This window comes from Lactuca serriola, chromosome 3 (genome assembly GCF_051521515.1).
Source record: "Lactuca serriola cultivar US96UC23 chromosome 3, Lser_US96UC23_V15, whole genome shotgun sequence".
NCBI classification, from domain to species: domain Eukaryota; kingdom Viridiplantae; phylum Streptophyta; class Magnoliopsida; order Asterales; family Asteraceae; genus Lactuca; species Lactuca serriola.
The window spans coordinates 19,428,737-19,452,877 of NC_136410.1; the positions used below are offsets into that span (position 1 = coordinate 19,428,737).

A 24,141-nucleotide genomic window follows, 5' to 3' on the forward strand; every position below is an offset into this window, starting at 1 on the left:
TTCCTCACTTCTTTCTCTCATTCAAAATTGTACATGAGACTCTCATCTCACGCGACTCCTAAGTGATAAAAGAAAGAAGAACTCATCTTCTTTCTTTTTTGATTACCTTCCTCGCGTATGTATAAGACCGGATCCATTCGATTTCTAAAAAATATTACTAATCCTTAACTTTCGAGGAATCCTTCATCAGTGGTTGTGAATGACTGATTTTTTTCAATCTTTTCGATCTTGGTTCCGTAGGAGCAAGTTAGAAAGTAGAACCATCTGATTTGATTTGTTCTCAATAGCCATGAGATGATCATCTTAGGGTGATCCTTTTGTCAACGGATGCTCCTATTACACTCGTAGTCTCTGAAGGATGAGAACCAACTACGTAGCATCTACACCGATAATTCAAGTATTGTATACGTCATTAGTCTGATACTTTGTAGGAACTACCCGTAATAACGAACTTGCAAAACGGATCTATTTATCATAAAGAGATTCGTGATAATGGCATAAATTTATTATATGTAGATGTTTGTTCGCCAAATCCTTAATTTAGTTGAAGAAGAGGATGTAAATCTAAGAAAAGTTGATAAGAAATAAAGAGAAACAACATACGTAATCATGTGTTGTAAACTCTTTGTGTAGTAATAGTTATATGAAGATAATAATATACAATAAGGTATATGAATATACATAATCAAATTGGATTGAAATCAATTAACTTACCATCTAAAGAGATTTAAGGGTATCGACCATGGCAATGTTAGCAAGGATTCCATTGAGCTTGTAGAGAGCTTGACGTTCTATTCTCTTAAGGGCTTGAAATTCCATCACTACTATATTAACGAACTAAGATAAATATAGGGATTGAATTTGATGAAGTTCAATTGGATATGGGCAAGGAACTCAAAATGCAAGGATGAGGCGAAGCAAGCCGATCAAAAGGAAAATGTGTTAAGGGGCACAAATGGGCAAATGAGGAAAATGACTCGGTCAACTACCTTTTCTCCATGGACCGAATCAAAGCTAAACAGACCGAGTGAGAGAGCGCAATGTTGTTATCAAACACTCTGACTATGGACTGATTGAGTCAGCCAAATCCTTTAACCGGACCCAGTGAGAACAAGTCAAACATACCTCAATCAGAATTCAAATCCGACTTAATCAACAATTATCAAACAACTTCTTAGTTATGGACTTACGGTAAAAGTGTCAAAATATTTATATATTAAAAATAAAAATATTGTCAATCCCAAAAATCAAAGGTCGTAATTGTTAGTAATTCCTCACAAATCATGTCATTTGACAATTAATAGATTTTTAAGAGTAAACGTCTGGACAAAACAAAACCTCATAATCTTGTAGCAGAAGTCTGAACCCAATACTAAAAAAATGTTACAAAAATACGTAAGCTAAAATCTTTTAAGGTTGGAGAGAGTGGTATCACACTCCCTCATGAAACTGCAATGTCATGTAGGCGTCACCTCACCATTTACCACAAAAGTGTGGTTTCATACCACACACAAGGAGCGGTGTCACGCTATGTTTTTTTGTTTAATAAATAAAAACCATATTGTTAATTAAAAACATAATACTTCATTAAATAAAAATAACCTACTACATTACATTTAATTGAAAAAAAAAGACATTACATTGACGTTTGTAAAAGATGAGAGAAATTAGAGAGAAATTTGTTAAAAAAATTGATGGTATATAAAGTGGGAAAATGTAAAAAAAGAAAATAAAAAAAAAATAATTTTGAATTTGTGACAGTTTGGAACTGTCAAAAAATCTATCCAATCACAATCAAGGAAGAAACGCTCCCTCCTACTATCGATCTGCAGCCCTAGCCGCACCTTAACCGCACTCAAGGGGCGATGTTCCAGCTGATGTTGCAAGGAGACTACGGTCTTTACCGTAGCCACTCCCTTGGGCCTAATGGTCTTTCACACTTTCTTTTATACTCCTGACATTAGTGCATGTACCGAGATACATTATATGTCAGCTTTATGCTAATGAATTTATGTTTTAATAAAAAAAACATGCATTTCAAGATCATAAAATCTAATGTGAAAATTCTAAATATATAACTTTCACAAAATGACATATCAAAATTTTTTAAATCTAGTACTATGTAAAATAAACATACTTAGGGTTGTTTAATATTTAGATAAAACTGAATTGTCCAATTGGAAAATTTGGATTTGACTATTTGGTTCGGATATTCGAATTTTTAGATTGGTTTTCGACAAAACCAAATTATTATTTTGGATTTCAGATTGGTTGTGGTTATAAAATAAAAACCGAATTGTCAAGAAAAACCGAATAACAATTTATTATTTATTTATTTTTAATATATATATATATAATTTATTTTTTGAAATAGGTCAAAAAGTTTCACCTAATAAAAAATATTAATATGTTTTTTTCTCAAAAGTTTTTTATATATAAAATATTAAAATATAATATACCTTCTTAATAGATGTTTATAAATTTCAAACCGTAACTAAATAATTTGTTTTTTTTCTTGTGTAAAATTCGGTAATAGTATAATTATATGTCTTTTTAAAATGTTTTAGTTTTTAAAAACCAAATTATAAAAATCGATTCAACCGAATTGTAATTGAATCGGATCAGATTGGATTTGAATTTAGTTTGGACTAATCGGATACATGTTTTGAAAACCGAAATCAATTTGGATTCACTTGATTGGAATGTATCAAACCGATCCATCCAAACGAACATCCTCTAAACATACTACATACTACAAACAATTAATAATATTTTATAACTGGATACTACGTTGGATCATTATCTATCATATTGCAACTTGACTAAGGGATGTTATTCGGGCCGAAAATTTGTAACGTCCCAAAATTCAAGACTAAAAATTTCATTTAATAAAACATTACGTTAAGCAAATTCATCGTTTTCAAGTATAAACAAAGTATTAGTTTCCAAAATACATATTCGTTATCAGAGTAAACATTCCCAGGCTGTCTAAGCTATGGTGTGTGCCATGCGATCATCCCGAGCTCCATCATCCGCTACCGGAAGTACCTGAAACCAAAACTGAAAACCGTAAGCACGAAGCTTAGTGAGTTCCCCACCATACCACATACCATGCATAACCACATACTGCACATACTGGGCCGCGCCTGCTATCTTGGGCCTCGCCCCCTACCTCGGGCCTCGCCCGCTACAACGGCCCCGCCGCTCCAAGCCCCGCCTGGCTTCGAGCCCCGCTCGGATACAGATATGTTTCACGTAGGCCTCACCTATCACAGGGCCTCGCCCACTAACATATAATAGCACATAAACATCTCACATAAGCTAAACACATACTAACGGATCTTGTCCTAAGGCCTCGCCTATCTCTGGGCCCCGCCCCTGACCTGCTACTGATGAGTCACGGAACCCCGTCCATGCTCCTACTGGTAGTGAGATACGGGCCCAGCCCACACTCACTCCTTTCCTGACTTGGGCCTCTCCCCTGCTCTGCTGCTACTGAGATGTGGAACACCATCCACACTCTGCTATTGGTGAGATACGGGACCTCGCCCACACTCACCTCCCTACCAGACACATACAAGTATCAAACAGACAACAATTATAAACTATCACATAAACCATTCCTTGGGCACCTGCCCTCTATCATTGGACCTCGTCTCGAATATCATACTAGCATACTGGGCCTAGGGCTAACCCCTGGGTCTTCTATTCATAACTACATGGGCCGGCATTGTGGCCGTAGATCCATTCATACAAAGGGAAACTCACCTGATACTGCTGAACTGCTGCTGCTAATTCCTTTGACCGCTACCTGACCACTATCTCCGGACTGCTGCTCCACTAGCTCCCCGAGCTACCAATATCAACATAACACTTAGTCTAACTGACCTTCAAAGGTCAACTAAGTCAACTCTTATCAAAGTCAAAGTCCTGGTCAAAGTCAACCTTCCAGGTCAACCCTACTCGCCGAGTCCACTTACTGACTCGCCGAGTTCTTATGCTCAAAGTCCTTCCAATCGCGACTTGACTCGCCGAGTCAGCCCCTAACTCGCCGAGTCTACAGATTCCCGAATCCTGTCCTGACCAACTCACTGAGTCCTTGCTCGACTCGCTGACTCGAGTCTTAACTCGAAGGGTTTGGGACTACGCGACCTGACTCGCCGAGTCTAAGAACTGACTCGCCGAGCACACGACAATCTTCATCCAACTCGCCGAGTTCATGCTTATCTTCATCCGACTCGACGAGCTGTTCATCCCACTCGTCGAGTTCCTCCTCATCTTCAAGCTACTCACCGAGTCCACTCGAAGGACTCGCCGAGTCCATTCAGATCTACATACATGCAGAGGACTTTCGAGTCATGCATGGACTCCAAACTGTAGATCTACCCTTCCCAAGCCTATCCCCCACGTAAAGTTCCAAACTTTACGTGTAGAGAGGGAGATCTAGGCAAAAAGCACCATAAACTAGGGTTTAAGGCCAAGGGGCTTCAAAATCGACTCAAGGGCTGATACTTTATGCTTCCCCAGCTCATAACACACTTGGATCTGAAGTAGCAACTCCAGATTCGGCTCCTAACTCAACATAATATCATTATGGCTAAAGAGCCCCAACAACCACACATAAATCTAGATGCAAAAAAGGGTCCAGGAACTAGTTTATACCTCCAAAAGCTCAGAAATGTCTTCCCAATCCCGGATCTACAGCCCCCTTCTTGCACTCTCAAGATTCTTCTTCTTCCTCCAAGCTAAATGCACTCTTGAAGGCAATAAATGGTTCAAATAGAGGATATGGCGGCTAGGGTTTGATATCCAGGGCTTAAGAGGCAGTAAGGAGCCCTAGGAAGAAGATTAAGACGTTTATATTGGCTCCAAGTCCCGAATTTAGGGTTTTCCACGCACAGACCAGACTCGCCGAGTCCACTTGGCCGACTCGCCGAGTCGGTCACTTACTCCTCGACTCGGATCCCGCTCGGACTCGCCGAGTCCCTCCTTGGACTCGCCGAGTCGACCCCTAAACTTAGGGTTTTCTTTCCTTTCTTGGCCTTCAAAACTTTGGGTGTTACAAAATTGCCAGGATCCGAATAAACGAAAACCGAATAAAATTAATTGGAGGAACCGAAACCAGACTGATTAAACCAATATGGGTCTGATTAGGTCCAAATATTAATTAGTCTGGTTCGGTTATTACCCGTATAAACCAAATAACATTTCAATATGACTACAGACCAAACATAACCAAATAAAACCATAAAGACCCGAATAAAACTAAAAAGAAATGAATAAAGCATACTGTATACTACCTTTTTTAAAAAAACTTAGGGAACTGTTTTTCTGATTATTTAAGGTATTAAAAATGCAATAAAATATATTTTCGGATGTATTAAACTATTTCTATCGTTGGGTTTCACAAGTTTAAAATAACAATTTTATTTTATCTTTTTAACATGCCATGATGTCACGGTTAAATATTAACTCATATCAATTCATTTATAAGAAAATAATCACGATTGATTATATGTTACTATAAACTATGTGCATCCAAATTTTGAGATATAGATACAAAAACAATATATTAAACACTAAACATTAAACATCCAAAAGTTTATATATAATTATAGAAGTTAAACATAAGCATTAAACACCCAAACTAAAATAAGAATAAGCCCATAAGATAGACCCGAGAATTGAACCAAATAGATTATTCGGTCTAGTTTTTATAGAGCCGATTAAGCAATTATTCCGGTAATCAAGACCGAAATACCCGAGAACCGAACCAAATAACTTATTCAGTCCTAATTCGGTTCGGTTCGAGTTCAAGTTCAAGTTCTGATTCGAGTATTCGGTCTAAACACGCATCCTTACGTGATTGATAAATTGAAATATTATCGGCTCTTTCGATAATATGGGATTGAACACATTGCCTAAACACTATCGTTACGTGGGTTTTTGCATGCATCCCGACGTGATTGATAAACTTATTATATTTTGTGTTTTTTTCGGATTGAACCTTAAATATATTTTTTGCCTGAAAAAACCTTGTATTTTTTTTTCTCAGTTTGGCCTTTTTGTCATTTTTTCCAAAAAAATTGTAAAGTATGAGGGATTTTTTGAGAAAAACTAAAGATTTGAGGGTTTATTTGGAAACATTTAAAAAATTGAATGTTTATTTTGAAAAAAATACAAAGTTGAGGGCCTTTTCGCAAAAAAAAAACGAGGTCTTTTTCAAATAAAAAATAAATTTGAGGTTTAATCTGGAAATAACACAAAATATAAGTTTTTTTTTTTTTTTTAAAGATTAATCCAAGTTTTAAAATCATTTACCTACTGAGCTTAAAAATAAATTGAGGTTTAATGTGCAATTAAAAACAGTATGAAAATATACAACATAATGTTTAATTTACAAAATTTAGTGTGTGTCTAAGAATATATGTGTTCAATAGTTTTAAACAATAATTGAAAACCATTTTTACACAATTAATCTAAAATAATATTAGATTTTACCAAGTCTGCTTGATGCCTTGATGCACCTGGATTCATGAATAACAGTGACAAATCTGTCCAGAAAAGCCCACTTTCTTTTTCTTTAAATGAGCCGTAAAGCTGATTTTAGGAGCCCAAAAAAATTCTATGAATTCCAGCAGCCTAATGTTGTTTAAAACACACACCCATCGGTTTTCTCTTCTTTGACGTATGGCGGAGAAAAAAAAAGAGGATGAAAACTTGATATTTAATCGATACCAAATTTAAAAATTTAGCGACTTACAATGCAAAAAAAAAAAAAAAAAAGAGAGAAAAGAAAAACGAATAGTTTGTTAGCCCATTAACCAAACTTTCTTTTATTATGAATTTTAATTGTTATATAGTGATTTCTAAATCTCATTGTTATTATTTATTTTCCTTCTTACATATATATGTGTAAGCCGTTTTAGAAAAAAAAAATTGCGTTACTAATATTTTTTAGTAACTAAATGTGATTGAATTAATAATATTACATTATGTCAAATATTTTTTTATTTAAATAATTAATAAGTCTAAAACTTTTTTCTTCCTTAGGAATTTCCACAACAACGTTTATCAACCAAACATTTTATATAGTAATTACTTTTGTCCTTTCAAATTGCTCATTCCTTCAACATACATTGCTCGCTCTTTCAACTTTACAAACAAACATATTTTGTTACCTAAAAGAAATAGATGTCAACTGCATAAAAATGTTTACAACATGATATATAACTGGATGCAATCAAGCTAGCCACGCCACCCCACTTTAAGTATTTCTTTTTTCAGTTAGACGACCAACCAAATCGATGCAATAGGCCATATCCATCCAATTAGGTGAACCAACCCTTTCAAGTTTCAAAATGATTCCATTTGTAGCTCATCTACTCCTTTCTCCTAACAAAACTATATATGCATATTAAACCTTCATTCTTCACTCCAAAACTCTAAGCTCACAACATCACAAAATAAAAGAAAAAAACTTCATACCAATTTCTTCGAGGAAATGGAAGCACAGAGAGCCGGAGCCGAGATCGTATATGGGTCCGAAGAGTGCTACAGTCACTCAATCGAGCTCCTCAAGGAGCTTGGTTTCCCTAGAGGCGTTCTTCCACTTAAAGACCTCCAAGAATGTGGTCGGGTTCGAGAGACTGGGTTTGTTTGGATGAAGCTAAAGGCTCCGTACGAACACTTCTTTGAGCAGACTAATACACGTGTCAGTTATGATACAGAGGTGACTGCGTACGTTGAAAAATGTAAGATGAAGAAAATGACTGGGATCAAAAGTAAACAACTCTTAATGTGGGTGCCTATTGTTGAGATGAGTATGGAAGATGCTAATAGTCACAAAATATATTTCAAGATTCCGGTTGGGATTGGAAAATCCTTTCCTGTTACAGCGTTTATGACCGAAGAGGAGAAAAAAAAGTACATCGAGGAAGGGATATGATATATCTTCTTTACGATACATTTTGTGTTGTTATATTTCTTATTGGTTGTGAAAGAATATAAATTATATTTATGTTGGTTATTAAAAACATTTATGTTATGAATCTAAAGCATCGAGGAAGTGATATGAGATATTTTCTTTACAACACATTTTGTCTTGTTATATTCTTTTATGGTATGAATCTAGTCATTTTGTCTATTATCTATTATGGAAACACGAAAAAGGTTTATGTGGCTGTTCAAATATAACTTAAGTTTGTATTTTGTACCACGTTTATCATATACCGTATATTATAATATGATAAGTCTGGTCACTTCGTGAGCTATGATGGACACATGATTTCTAGGAATCCTCCAATAATGGCGATAGTAGCTCCAAATCTCATCACCCAGTCGCTATTCGCCAATTCTCTAAAGCTCCGGCAATCGCGCGTTAGACGACTACCTGCAACCATGGCGACTCCCGTCGCTGTTACAGGAACGACGGCGGATCAATTCAAAGACCATCACCCGTCGCTGGAAGTTCTGGGCGGAGCTTGTGACTCCTTCTGTCCAATTATCAAGACTCATTTGGACCGTCCGTACAATTCCTTTCCGGTATTCGGGTCAAACTGCCACCTCGAGACCATATTCGCCGCTTTCTTCCGAAAAATCCCCGATGTGAAGTTGAAGCGCGAGTGCCTCAGGACCCAAGACGACGGAACTGTCACCCTCGATTGGGTCTCCGGCGATACCCGCAACTTGCCGGAAACCTCCCCTATCCTACTCTTACTCGTCAGTCCACATTTCCCCTCTTCAAATTCAACTTTCTAAATGCAAACCCACCATTCATTGAGTACTAATTTTGCAGCCTGGTTTGTCGGGAGGAAGTCAAGATGCATATGTACGGCATATGCTGGTGAGAGCAAGAAATAGAGGGTGGCGCGTGGTGGTATTCAACAGCCGTGGCTGTGCTGATAGCCCTGTTACCACACCTCAGGCATGTTTATGTTTATGTTGAACTTGAACAGTTTGAAGTACTTGATCTATTGAAAAATGGTTATCGCCATTTATACAAGGACTCTATATTCCCATTTATCCTTATGCAGATGTATTCGGCTTCATTTTTAGGAGATCTTGATGAAGTGGTAGGACACATTACTACCAGGTACCCTAAAGCCAATTTATACGGCACTGGTTGGTCCATGGGAGCAAACATTCTTGTTCAATATTTGGGGAAGGTAGAAATTCATTCTACCATTTCTGTTTCTTTGAATTTACAGATCGAAGAAGCTACTGTAATACAAAAAAAATGTGTGTTCTTACTTCTTACATTGCAGGAGTCTGGTGCAAGGAGATTTTCTGGTGCAGTTTCCATGTGTAATCCTTTCAATTTGGTTATGTCGGATGAGGATATATGCCAAGGGTTTAGCAGAATTTATAACAGATCTCTTGGAAAGGCTTTGGGTGGCATTTTAAAGAAGTATTCATATTTCATGTTCCATCCTTTCGTTATTGTTCTTGAATGTTTATAAATTGGTGTTCATGTGTTTAGAGATTTTATGTCTTTCTTTGTAGGCATCTTCCTCTGTTTGAAGACATTGGAGGCGATTACAATATCCCTTTGGCTGCAAATGCAGAAACTATCCGGGAGTATGATGAAGGACTGACTCGAAGTATACATATATAAATGTTGAATTACCCATTTTACCCTTTATGAGTTTTTCGTTTTAAATCCCTTGAACACCATGCAGTTTCGTTTGGGTTCAAGTCAGTGGATGAGTATTTGCAGAAGTCATGCAGCGCAGATCACATAAAGAACGTTCAAACACCTTTGCTTTGCATACAGGCAATCTTTCTTTTTATCCTGATATTTTCTTTTATCGTTTTTATCGAAAAAAAAATGTGATCTTTGATCTATACTAAGAACTTAAAAGATTTGTGTGATTTACAGGCAAGAAATGATCCAATAGCACCTGATAGAGCAATACCTCGTGAAGATATAAAGGTACGATTAAACAAACAAACAAAAAAAACATGTTGATGTTGCAAACTTGTTGTTCATCATATGTTAATTAACAGGTGTTGTTGTATATGTTGTTCAGATGAACCCTAATTGTTTGCTGATAGTTACACCTAAAGGAGGTCATTTAGGGTGGGTTGCAGGTGAAGATGCTCCTTTAGGATGCCCATGGACTGATCCCATGGTCATGGATTTCCTGCAACATCTTGAAAATGAAAAATCAGGCATACAAGAAGCTACTAATAGCCTGCTACAGCCACTAGAGGCATAGATTTGATTCATTGGCCACAATTTGTACTTAGTTGATTTAGATGTTCTTTTTTAATGTTACAATGTAATTAATACATTGGTGTGTATGTAATACATAACTACTTTTGATTGAGGTTATATATTTTGGATACAAGAAGTCAAGAAGATGCAATATCATAAGATGGCGATAAATATTGTGTGTTTTATGCATCAAGGGGCCGATGATACCATTTTGTCACACCTTCTTGGATTATGTCATAGACTCATAGCTATATTGGGTTTTTGTTTTTTGAAAATATCTTCTAGAAAACAGATCCATTTAGCTAGTTATGTATCATTAATCATTTAGTTTATTACAAGTCACTTGCTTATTTGTGAGTTTGATTTTTATTCCCGTCTGGTTTGGTTATTTCGTATTATTGTGGTATATTTATCTTTCATTTAAGGAATTTTTCCATTGTTTTGTAAAAGCGAAAATAAAAAGAAAGTGTTTTGGTTTATTGGTTTGTTGTATTTGACAAAAGGTTCTAAATAACGTTTGACAACAAGGTTAAAGTTAAGTCATTATGAGTGTGACGACCCAGAATTTCTATCTTGTAAAATCAATCAATTCAATCAAAAGTCAGACTTGTTTCTGTTACCTTTTTGCTTTGTTAAGGGTATATTTGAGAGTTTTTAAGCCTAGTACACTTAATGATTGTGTGTTAGGAAGTGTTAACTCGAGTTCTTAGAGTTGCAATCAAGCCGGAAACTTAATCAAAAAGGAGTTCATGACCGTGAACATCCTCCATATATATATGAAATGGCTCATTTTCTTCACTTATTCAACTCTATCTGTGAATCCACCCCATTCTCTCTCAACTTTCTTCAACCGAGAACACTCCAAAGGCTTCCAAAAAGTAAGTATCTCATCCCTTACTTGTTCATACCTAGAAACACTTGGTTCCTCACATGAAACAAGCACCAAAATGCAAGATCTTCAAGAGTTCACGGCCGTGAACCCTTCATGTAGCCGTGAACCCTTTAAAGATGCATGATAGGACCGTGAACTCTCTTTTGGCCGTAAACCCTTCATAAGATCATGCTTGAGCCGTGAACACATCATGTGTTCTATGGCCGTGAACCCTCCCAAGGCCGTGAACACATCCTTGTGTGGTCGTGAACTCCTTTCAATCAATCATATGTGATTGTAACACTTCATTGCAAGTGTTTCCTAGTCCTTAAGGATGTTTCCCTTACATGATTAGTTGTTATATACACTAATTGTATACATATATGTGTCATTATATGCTTAATAGGATCCGTTTGTGCTCAAGACTTCACTTGGCATACTTAGCATCCTATATCGATCTTTCATTTGAATCACTCACTACAGGTAAGTTCATACCCCCACAACTACGCTTTTAAATACTTTTAAATGATTTTAGGGGGGGGGGGATACAAGTATAACACAATGAAATTGTGTTAATCATTTACATGTGAAAACAACATTCAAAAGGATTTCTTATACTCAAACTTATTGAAAACTCTTTTTTTAAAGCTTTTATAAACTTCTTTTATATCAAATCATATCCGTTTACCTATTTACGTATAAGTATGCTTTAATGGACTTAGGACTATTGCTAGATACCTTAACTCCTGTCCCTTATTTGGTTGTGGGCTTAGGGTAGGATTACTAGTCCGAATGTTGGCTAAATCATAGTTATACTTATTAAATACATATATGAATATTAAACCCATTTTTAAGGATTATACTTAACTTAGTTGCTTGGTAAGTAATTGAGTCTTTTCTAAACACCAGTAACATTCAAACAATCATACTAGTAAACTATAATAGGTATGGTTTAGAGGATTACTACTTACTATTTCTAGAACAATGAAACTTACATGAATCAGTTCAAACATACTATAACTAGAATAAGAAGGAACATACTATAACAAGAACAAAAATGAACATATTATAAACTAAAACAAGAAGGAATATAATAATACAAGAACAAGATAACATTAACGTGAGTCACTACTTCATGGCATAACAATATACTGTTGTGTCACGTTTTGTAACCAGAGTCTCCTGGAGGGAGAGCGTGAGTTTGTGTATAGATCTATACATGATTGACCATCATACACCTTGCTATTAGCTGCAGTGGGACATGCAGGTCTACGAGTGACAAATGTCATACCATTTCGATGTCTTTGGAACGTCGTGTTTTATACCAGTCAATGAAACATGGTTATAACCTCATCACATTTTACCTTAATTAAACAAATTAGTTTTAAGGTAGTTAGTACTTCAGTAGTCACTTTATACAATACTACTATACATCCTAATTTTCCCATTACATTCATATAGTGATCTTCTCACATAAAAGATAATGTAAACTATTTTCTAGTAATGATAGTCATATACTTGGGAAAACATTCATTTATACTATTACAAGTACAAACATACATTACATCAAATTTTAAAGATAAACAAACATACAAAACAGTTGAGTCTTGGTAAAAGACTACTTTTAGTAGAAAATATAGGACTTTCTAGGAAATATACAAACATTTACATCAAAACACTTACAAACATTTTTATCAAACTAATGCAAACATTTGACACAAAAATACTTATGAACTCACCAACTTAAATGCTGATCTACGCTTTCAAAATAACTTGTATTCTCAGGTCACCAGTAGACAGGTACAGATGACCAAGTTTTGAGAAGATGGAGCACTTTCAGACTCATCTTTTATTTTTGATATATATATATATATATATATATATATATATATATATATATATATAATTTGGTGTCTTGCAAATACATTCAGAACATACTTGTATTAATTATATTATTAATGCAATGGATGATATTGTTGCTTGTTTTACTATTATGCATTGTTATGATATTGAACATGACGTCCTACGCCCCCGAACGTTTTCACCATTCTGGTTTGGGGGTGTGACAGCGAGCCTTGGCTCGCCATGACATTTTTTCAAGACATGACTATTTTATATACATTAAATAAGATAAATCATATAATTATTGAATTTTATCAAATATATCAAGTTTTTAGAAGTGTTATATTAATATTTAATATACAAAGTTAACAAAAACTCAATTATTTTAGGTCAAATTAAAAAAACAAAAACAAAACGCGCCTTGAAAAAACTTGTGCCATAATGTGATAAGGCGCGCATTGACATGTTATTTAGGTGTCACACTTATCAAACCCGATTTAGCCGTTTTCGTAACGGTTACACCACGCTTCGTGCCATGACACGCCTTAAGGTGCGCTATGACACGTTTTTTAGAACCATGATTTGACATGTTATAGACAAGATATATGGGCTTTTAGTTGTTGTGATATGATCAAAACTTATATTTTGATTTTTTATTAAAATATTATGTACAAGAGTATCAAGACCTTGAACAGTTTTGGTTAAAATATGTTTTTAATGTATTTTTCTTTTGCTCTTAATGTAATAAGAAAATTTGAAATATAAAAAAAGATCTCTATTAAGAGACATTAATATAGTAATCTTTATTTTGTAGATTTTATAGTTAGTTTTGACATCATCTATGTAGGGAGATTGTTAGGATTGAACATTGATGATGTTTAAGACTACTACACTTAAGTTGCCATGTCGAGTAAGCAGTTGACTAAATTTTGTCTTAATGATAGAATCAATATAGATTGTCTAGCCAGTTTGGGTTAAGTTGACAGGGTTGCCTAACAATGGACAAATTATTTACATTTAAATACAAGTTAATTTAGACGTTATTTTAATAACTTGAAAGGATAAAAACTATACTTTGTGTAAACATTTGATATTTTTTATATACAATTTACAATTAATAAAATAACATATTTTGTCTAAAAAACACTATTAAAGATTTAAAATGATATATTTGATTCGAAACGTACACCATTTACCCATAAAAGAATCAATATATGATGTATCAACATATAAGAAAAGTATATGATATGAGAAGGTGGAATTACTTTTTTCTATGCCGTATATTATTATTATTTTCATGATTAATTGTATGTAATAAATAAAAACAATAAATAAAAACACATGAAACAAATTATAAAAATTAAAAAAAAAAATCAAAACTATGTTATCTTTCAAATCAAGGATCATTTTTGCCATTACAAAAAAAAAAAAATACATATGTTAATCCTTACTAACAGAATCATACAATAAATTCAATTTATCAAGCTATCCTCATGTCTAAGAAATTCAATCCAAAATGATTAAATTTTGAAAAAGACATACACTACTATTACTCTAATTATTCATCAACCAAGTGTATTCCAACTGAATTTCCGTAATATAATTTATTCTTCATTCTATTTTACAATATTCTGTTCTTTAAGTCACTGGAAAAGTATCATATTTCAATCTGGTAAAACTTGTAAATAAATTTTATAAATTTATGTGTTTTAGCTTTAAACTCGTTCTAGAATTTTTTTTTTTTTAATTTTTTTTTTGTTTGTTTTTTTGTGATGAGCTAGATGTAATTATAAATTTTGAATAGTTAGATGCCCATATGTAGCTGGTAAGAAATATTTGAAGTAAAAGGTCTAACCAATCGATTTTTTCATGAATAATGTAGTAAATGTGTGGTGAGAACATTTCCTCACTCCTAATCACAATAATCAATTGCTATTATCCGGCTAATACTCAAATGAATTAACGTGAAAAATGTTTTTTTATTACGAAATGTGTCGTTTACTAGTGTTTTTCTTAACAAAAACGACAACTTTTGTAACGTTCCAAAAATAAGACCCAAAATTTTTATTTTAAAATTCATAAAAGAGTAATCTAAAACATTGTAATACAACCAAGATGGATCAAAATGTATCACTACATCATAAAATATCAGAGTAAATCACAAAATGCGGAATGAGGTGGTGTGTGCTTTGCAGTCGTCCCAGACTCTTCCATTTCTAATCAGAAGTACCTGAAACATAAACTAAAAACCATAAGCACAAAACTTAATGAGTTCCTCAAAATACAACATACCATACATAATAAACACATACTGGGCCCCGCCCTTCATCAAGCCTCGCCCGACATCGAGTCCCACCCGGCCTCGGGCCCCGCCCCGCATCGAGCCCCACTCGTTTTACAGATCTATCAATCATTAGGCCTCGTCTGGTACACATATAAACATATAATCATACTAACACATGCGATAATCACAAAGACAATAGCATACAATGCAGTCATCGAGCCTCGCCCGACATCGAACCCCGCTCGGTATACATATCAATACATACACATGCAAAAGTCACACAAACATCTAGCATCCTAACATAATAAACCATAGGTCGGCATTGGTGCCTTCGACCCGCTAAACACAGTGATGAAACTCACCTCAAGCTACTAAGCCACTCAGATAAATCTGTCTGGTGGTCCGATAAAATCCTTGCACTATCATCATAAAATAACATCCAATTAATAATTGGATTCCAACCCATAACTAAGAGACTAAAATAGGGTAAAAGACCATTTTACTCTTTACCTAACTTGGCCCAAGACCAAGGCCCAAACCAACTACTCAAAGGCCTAATTCCAAATGGTCACCCAAATCCCAATTATGGCCTAATCTTCCAAATTAGGCCCAAATCCCTTCGTGGTCCTTCAACCAAAAGAACCCAATATAATAACATCAGCCCAAAGATAGAAATCTGATGGCCAAACAAGATTCTAATCTCCTAAGGTCCAAACATGGGCCCACAATCGAGAAGCCCAAATCTGAAGCCCATCTACCGAGTACGTAGGGGCGTACTTAGTTCGTACGCTTAGCGTACACCCTTTAGGGCTAGTACTCGCATCATACCAACTTGGTATGCCCAACGTACTCCTCGGTTATCCAACCTACTTCATTAAGCACTTAATCCATTGAGACTTCAAGCCAAACTCTTAGATCTGATTCTATAAGACAACTTATCACGTAAGGTTGGCAACTTTACACATATGTGTGGCTTAATGGGGCTCAAGAGCTCAAATATAGCTTAACAAAGGTCTTAACACATGCATGGTTCAAGATACACCATAAAGCTTGCATTTTTATGAACAAGGGGACCAAAAGAAGCCTAGATCTAACACCAATACTTCTGGAGTGAGTCAAGAAGCTCATCAATCACTCCAAGGACTCAAAATGCATAAAATAACTGTAACAACCCAAAAATACGACCCAAAAATTTCATTTTTCAATATAACCAAAAACTATAATCTGAGTGTCATATCATAAAACCATACGTGATGTATCCCAAACATGATAAAAGCACTATGCGGAAAAACTGTATCATATCTATGTCATACCAAAATCAAAGAAATTAAATCAACTCCCAGGATAAAAGCTGAAGCTATGGTGTGTGCGATGCCATCATCCCGAGCTCTTCCCTCTGCTTGCGGAAGTACCTGAAACCAAAACTGAAACTGTAAGCACGAAGCTTAGTGAGCTCCCCCAAACTACCACATACCATACAATACATATATAAAGCACATACTGGGCCTTGCCCACTGCATCAGACCAAAGTCTGGAACTAGCTGCATCGGACCGAAGTCCGGAACTGTCTGGGACCTTGTCCCCTGCATCGGACCAGAGTCCGAAACTAACTGCATCGGACCGAAGTCCGGAACTGACTGCATCGGACCGAAGTCCGGAACTGACTGCATCGGACCGAAGTCCGGAACTGACTGATCATGGCATAGCATAAAACATAACAACTATTATAAACACATAAACTGCATACTGCATCGGAACAGAGTCCGGAACACATAACACAAACATGCTTGTATCACAAAGACATCAAGCACTCTAACTACTGCATCAGACCAAAGTCCGGAACTACTGATAATTACACGGGCCGGCATTGTGGCCGTAGACCCGCTCATACTGAAAGGAAACTCACCTCGTGAACTGGCTGCTGAGTGTATGGCTCTGGAACCTAACTGCTACTGCTCCGGTATCTCCCCGGCTACAAGTTCATAAACACACTCAATCAAATACTAAACACTGAACTGGGTAAAATGACTCTTTTCCCTTGGTCAAAGTCAACTCTCGGTCAAGGTCAACTCTCGGTCAAAGTCAACTCTCAGTTGACCTGACTCGCCGAGTTGGGCCGCCAACTCGCCGAGTCCCTATTCTCACTCCTCGACCCTACTCGCTGCTACTCGTCGAGTATGGCATCGACTCGACGAGTACCCTCTCGATCCAAGAACTCAGACAATCTTCATCCGACTCGCCGAGTCATATGAACAACTCGACGAGTTGTTCTTGAGTCTAAGGAGATTGCCTTGGACTCGCCGAGTTGTATGAACAACTCGCCGAGTCCCTCCATTACTGAGTCTACCCTCAAACTCGCTGAGTCCACTCCACTACTCACTGGTCCCACTCGACACCGCGCAAAAGGAAGAAATCAGGGACTCGCGACTCGACTCGCCGAGTCGTTCTTCCGACTCGCCGAGTCACCGCCATGCAACTATTCCACACTCGATTCTGCTCGAATCCAATACATACAAATGATAGATCTGAGTCCAATAAGCTGATTTACCACGTAAAGTTTCCAACTTTACGTGTACAAACACATGAACAAGGGAATAAAGGCTAAAAGATGCTTAAAAGGGGTAGATCTAGGGTTAATATGCAAAATAGCTCCATAAAGGCAGTAGATCTGGGTTCTACAACTCCTAAATGAACAGATCTAAGGATATCTCGGCATAATAGAGCTTCCATAACAACATAAGGCTTGAGAAAGGCATTAACAAGATCTAGAAAGGGTTTTAAAAACATAAAAGGGAAGGAAATCTGAAGAATACCTCAAAGAGCTCTTGCTTTTCCCTTGAATCTCTGCTCTACAACTCTTCTCTTTGCTCCTTTCTTCTTCTCCTTCTTCAAGCCTTCACAAATGTACACAAAATCACTTAAAATCACTCAAGAACGAATTAGGGTTTTCTCACAGCTTTTGAGGGTGAAGGAGGCGAGGTTGGGGGCTATAAGGTGGCTTAAATAGTGGGCAACCCGGGGATTTAGGGTTTCTCCCAGACGGACAGACTCGCCGAGTTGCCAACTAACACGTGCTCGAAATCCCGCCCCTACTCGGCGAGTCAGGCTATGAACTCGCCGAGTCCCTTTAACAAAACTTCAAAATAAATACCAAGGAATCATCATACCGGAAACGGGTCGTTACAATTCTCCCCCACTTATCTCAGACTTCGTCCTCGAAGTCTGCTATGGCTGAATCTGCAAATATCTCTGGGTAGTTCTCTCTCATCTCCTCCTCAGCCTCCCACGTCCATTCCGATCCCTTCCGGTGCTGCCATTGCACCTTTACTAACTGAATTTCCTTGTTCCTCAAGGTCTTGGTCTTCCGGTCTAGAATCGCGACCGACCTCTCAATATAATTCAGGCTGCTATCAACCTGAATATCCTCTAGGGGAACGACTGCCGATTCATCAACCAAACACTTCCTCAACTGAGACACATGGAAAGTGTTGTGGATCTGACTAAGCTCCTCAGGAAGATCTAACCGATAAGCAACCCGACCCACCCGAGCCAAAACCCTGAAAGGACCAATAAATCTGGCGCCCAACTTGCCCCTCTTCCGGAATCTGATGACACCCTTCCAAGGTGAGACCTTCAGAAGGACCATATCTCCCACCTGGAACTCCAAGTCCGAACGCCTCCTGTCGGCGTAGCTCCTCTGCCGACTCTGCGCAGTCTGCAGTCTGCTACGGACCTGCTGGATCAACTCAGTCGTCTTGAGCACCACTTCTGTGCTCCCGATGACTCGCTGACCGACCTCGCCCCAACAAATCGGGGTCTTACACTTCCTCCCATACAACATCTCAAAAGGAGGTCGGTCAATGCTCGCATGATAACTGTTGTTATACGAGAATTCCGCTAACGGAAGATACGTATCCCAACTGCCACCGAAATCTAGAACACATGCCCTAAGCATGTCCTCGAGAGTCTGAATCGTCCTCTCGCTCTGCCCGTCCGTCTGAGGGTGGAAAGCGGTGCTGAAATGGAGACGAGTACCCATCTCGTCGTGAAACCGCTTCCAGAATCTGGATGTGAAACGGACATCTCGGTCTGACACCACCGATACCGGCACTCCATGACGTGCCACAATCTCTCGCACATAGATATCGGCTAACTTCTCCGCCGATATACTCTCCTGGATCGGGATAAAATGGGCACTCTTCGTCAACCGATCCACTACTACCCATATCGAATCCACTCCTCGTGCGGTCCTGGGGAGCTTGGTGACAAAATCCATGGTGATGTCCTCCCATTTCCACACGGGAATGTCTAACGGCTGCATCTTGCCGTGAGGTCTCTGGTGCTCCGCCTTGACCTTCCGGCAGGTCAGGCATCTCTTAACGTACCAGGCGACGTCCCGCTTCATGCAGGGCCACCAATAATCAGGTCGAAGATCTCGATACATCTTCGTCGCCCCTGGGTGAATAGAAAACCGAGACTTATGAGCCTCATCCATCAACACTTGCCGTACTCCACCCCAGTACGGTACCCATACCCTCCCGTGAAGCGTCAGCAATCCCCGACTATCATAATCAAACGAGGCTACTCGGCCCACGATCCTCTCACACTTCTGTCTCTCCTCCTTGAGGCCCTCCACCTGAGCCTCCTTGATCCACTCCAACAACGGAGTGATCACTGTCATTCTCAAACACAGATCTCTGATAGGGGCCGCCGACACTTTGCGGCTTAGGGCATCGGCCACCACGTTGGCCTTCCCTGGGTGGTAAAGGATCTCACAATCATAATCCTTTAGCACATCCAACCACCTCCTCTGCCTCATGTTCAGACTCGGCTGATCCATAAGGTACCTCAAACTCTTGTGATCCGTGTAAATAGTACAACGGACCCCATAAAGGTAATGCCTCCAAATCTTGAGGGCAAACACAACCGCCCCCAGTTCCAAATCATGGGTAGGATAATTAGCCTCGTGAGGCTTCAACTGTCTCGAGGCATAGGCTATCACATGGCCTCGCTGCATCAATACTGCTCCCATACCTGTGATCGAGGCATCACAGTAGACTACGAAGTCCTCTACTCCCTCTGGCAAGGTAAGGATCGGAGCCTCGCACAATCTCTGTCTGAGGGTCTCGAACGCTGCCTGCTGCTCAGGCCCCCAACGAAATACCACCGACTTCTTGGTCAGTCGGGTGAGTGGCACTGCTATCTTGGAGAAGTCCTGAATAAATCTCCGATAATACCCTGCCAACCCTAGGAAGCTCCGAATCTCAGATGGAGACTTCGGGACCTCCCACTGCATCACGGTCTCTATCTTGGCCGGATCCACCAAAATACCCTTCTGGTTGACGAGGTGACCAAGAAACTGCACCTCGCGCAACCAGAACTCACATTTGGAGAACTTTGCGAAAAGTCTCTCCCTCCTCAAAACCTCCAGCACCTCCCGCAGGTGCTCCTCATGCTGCTCCTGCGTCTTGGAATATACCAAGATATCATCGATGAATACTATCACTAACCGATCCAGCATCGGCCTGCACACGCGGTTCATGAGATCCATGAACGCGGCTGGAGCATTGGTGAGCCCAAATGGCATCACCACAAACTCATAATGACCATACCTGGTCCTGAAAGCAGTCTTCTGTACATCCTCATCTCTAACCCTCATCTGATGATAACCGGAGCGTAGATCGATCTTGGAGAACCAAGACGCTCCCTGAAGCTGATCAAACAAATCATCTATCCTCGGAAGTGGGTAACGGTTCTTCACCGTTACCTTATTCAACTCCCGATAATCTATACACATACGATGCGACCCATCCTTCTTCCTCACAAACAGGATCGACGCTCCCCAAGGCGAACTGCTCGGCCGAATGAAACCCTTGTCTAACAGCTCCTGCAGCTGTGTAGACAACTCCTGCATCTCAGGGGGAGCTAGTCGATACGGTGCCTTGGCTATCGGAGCTGCACCAGGAATTAGGTCGATCCTGAACTCAACCTGTCTCTCAGGAGGTATCCCTGGCAAATCCTCGGGAAACACGTCTGGGTAGTCTCGAAAAATAGGAACATCATCAACTGTCATCTTGCCCTTCTCCCGGGTATCCAAGACGTAAGCTACAAAACCGGCGCAACCCTGCTGAACATAGCGCCTCGCCCTTGCGGCGGAACAAAAGGCCGGTCCTCGCTGTGGCCTCTCGCCCTGAATCACTAACTCTCCCCCACTGGGAGTGCGAACCCTCACTAGCTGAAGCTCACAATCAATCACCGCCCCATTGGGGCTTAGCCAATCCATGCCCACAATAACCTTATTCCCTCGCAGGGGAATAGGTACCAGATCCACTGAAAACTGCTCATCAAATAACTGAAGAGAACACCCTCTATGCACTCTGCCGACCCTCACGGTCCTATCATCTGCTATCTCAACCTCTAATGGACAATCCAGCTCCCTGGAGCTCTACTAAATCTCTTGCTAAGCGCAAGCGATACGAATGATCGGGTAGCCCCCGAATCGAATAATACCATAGCAGAAATGCCGTTCACAGAGAACGACCCTGAATAAAACATACAATCATAAGCAATATTCAATCAATAATAATAAAGAGATAAAGGGAAGATACATACCCGTCACCACATCAGGAGTCGCTCGTGCCTCCTCTGCTGTCATCTGAAACGCCCTACTCTTCGCCACTGGCGCATCAGCTCGGCCCTGCCGGCCATCTGTAATCCTCAAGGTAGCAGGGGCAGGTGCAGCCACCTTCCCTGCTGCAGCTAAACCCGGACACTGGGACTTTTTATGTCCCCTCTGATTGCACTGAAAGAAAATCAGATCTGATGCTGCAACAGCAGTAGCAGGGGCCGTATAATCCCTACTCAAATGCCCAATCCGACCGCACTTGTAGCAGCCGGAACTCCCTGCTTTGCACGCTCCCTCGTGCAATCTCCCACACTTGCCACATCGACCGTGGCTCTGCTGACTCCTAAATCTGTGATCTGAAACCTTGGGCTTTTTGCCCGAACCGCCCGTACCCGAAACCGCCTCCGGTTTCCTCTTCTTCTCCATCTCGAGATCAATCTCCCTCTCCCGAGCCCTAGCAATCATATCTTCCAGCGTTTTACAGCTGGACCGGCTCACAAACTGGCGGATATCGCTCCGCAACATCTCATGATAACGGGCCTTCTTCATTTCCTCATCAGCTACGTACTGAGGAACGAGAAGAGCCCTCTCCCTGAACTTGGCGGTGATCTCCGCCACTGTCTCTGTAGTCTGGGTGAGGTCCTGAAACTCCCTAGCTAACTGCTGCACCTCAATGACCGGTGCAAACTCCGCCCTGAACCTGGTAGAGAAATCAGCCCAAGTCATGGCGTCCAATGCTGCATCATCCCCAATGGCATGTCCGACCTCCTCCCACCAATCTCGTGCCCTGTCCTTCAGAAGACAGGACGCCAATCTGACCTTGTCCTCCTCGGGACATCTGCTAGTGCAGAAAGCGTTGGCCACATCCGCCAACCATCTGGTACTCGCTATGGGGTCTCGCGCCCCATGATAGTTCGGAGCTCCACATGCCCTGAACTCCCTGAAAGTAAGGGTGCGCGACCCCATCATGGCCGCCATCTCGGCACGGAAGTTGCCCAATCTCTCATCCATCAGCTCTAGAATCCCCTCCTTGATCGAACCGAAGATCACAGGAGTCTGCTCTATAATGATGTGCGTAATCTCCGAAGAAAGAAACTCTCGGGTCTGCTCATCCATGCGCTCATCCCCCGAGCCTGAACCTGATCCCTCCCCGACACCTCCACTGTCGGCTGCTGATCTCGAACGCAAAACCACCATTCTGAAACACATCACAACTACATCAGAAACTGAAATATCACAAGGGATCATTGATACTACAACTAGCTCCCTGGTCTTGTCTCAGCCTTTCTTGATTCGAGTACGGATCCTCTGCTTTCAGTAGTACGGGCCCATACTACCTTCCACATATATCCGTACTTTCTTCAAGAACTGCCTTGACTCCACCAAGTCACTTCTACTACTACTGATCTCTGCTACTCTCATCCTAGGCTTTCCCTAGGGAAACCTCAGACTCAACTCAACTAGTCCTCAACTGCTGAAGGTCTCCTTATAATGCTAATTAGCCACCACCTGAACACCATCACATGTGACGAGGATCAGATAATCCTTCAAGTAAAAGACCCGTCCCTATAACGGTTGGACTCAAACAAGAGCTGCGCAATAGGGCCAGTTCCAGCACTCTGGGATTATTCAACCCTGATCACATGTGGTGTGACGTGTTCACCTAATGGCTAACTCCCATCACTCAGAACCCCACATAGCACGAAGCAAGCAACATTCGGATACAGGAAACATACTCAGGCAAAACTATTCTCATAACGAGAAACTGTACTAGCATACAATGCTAAGCTCATATTATCAGGCATAACCTATACAGGCTATCCTACTGCTGTCTACTCAATACTAACATGCAATTCTCATAAAGCTGTAACACATATAGCAGGCACATAAGGCATCCTCCTAGATCCTTAGTCCTATACTAGCATGTTGTTCTACTGAAACTAGAACAATTAATCTTAATAATAAAACTTGTATTGGTAATTTGGGAGTACTTACTTGAGCTCGGCTGATCACATGCACCACACCCTTATCTTGTTTAAAAATTTCTTTCTTTCAAAGTGCTTTCAAAATTCTTTTAGAAAACATTTTCCTTTTTAAAAATCTTTTTATTTCCCCTTAGTTTGAGTTCAGATACACCCGGAAGTGTATCCGAATCCCTCAAACCAGGGCTCTGATACCAACTTGTAACAACCCAAAAATACGACCCAAAAATTTCATTTTTCAATATAACCAAAAACTATAATCTGAGTGTCATATCATAAAACCATACGTGATGTATCCCAAACATGATAAAAGCACTA

The 24,141-nt window shown here is 39.6% G+C and overlaps 2 protein-coding genes across 2 annotated transcripts; both read left to right on the forward strand.

Annotated features, from left to right (window-relative positions):
* The first annotated feature begins 7,427 nt into the window (after positions 1-7,427).
* Positions 7,428-8,093, forward strand: LOC145091616 (uncharacterized). The gene has a single exon (XM_079029373.1). It carries the CDS (start codon positions 7,505-7,507, stop codon positions 7,946-7,948), a length of 444 nt encoding a protein of 147 aa, XP_078885499.1. The 5' UTR covers positions 7,428-7,504; the 3' UTR covers positions 7,949-8,093.
* A 152-nt stretch (positions 8,094-8,245) lies between these two features.
* LOC145091615 (embryogenesis-associated protein EMB8-like) lies at positions 8,246-10,355 on the forward strand. The gene is made up of 8 exons (XM_079029372.1): positions 8,246-8,721; positions 8,798-8,926; positions 9,036-9,167; positions 9,267-9,409; positions 9,505-9,602; positions 9,681-9,775; positions 9,881-9,934; positions 10,032-10,355. The coding sequence occupies exons 1-8, from the start codon at positions 8,284-8,286 to the stop codon at positions 10,218-10,220; spliced, it is 1,278 nt and encodes a 425-aa protein (XP_078885498.1). The 5' UTR covers positions 8,246-8,283; the 3' UTR covers positions 10,221-10,355.
* Positions 10,356-24,141: the final 13,786 nt, after the last annotated feature.

What these genes read in the sequence shown, in the direction of transcription:
- LOC145091616 (XM_079029373.1), top strand. Translation starts at nt 7,505, where the DNA reads ATGGAAGCACAGAGAGCCGGAGCCGAGATCGTATATGGGTCCGAAGAG.
- LOC145091615 (XM_079029372.1), top strand. Translation starts at nt 8,284, where the DNA reads ATGATTTCTAGGAATCCTCCAATAATGGCGATAGTAGCTCCAAATCTC. An exon ending in GCCCTGTTACCACACCTCAG is followed by an intron (nt 8,927 to 9,035) that starts GCATGTTTATGT and finishes ATCCTTATGCAG; the next exon opens with ATGTATTCGGCTTCATTTTT. An exon ending in CACCTTTGCTTTGCATACAG is followed by an intron (nt 9,776 to 9,880) that starts GCAATCTTTCTT and finishes TGTGATTTACAG; the next exon opens with GCAAGAAATGATCCAATAGC.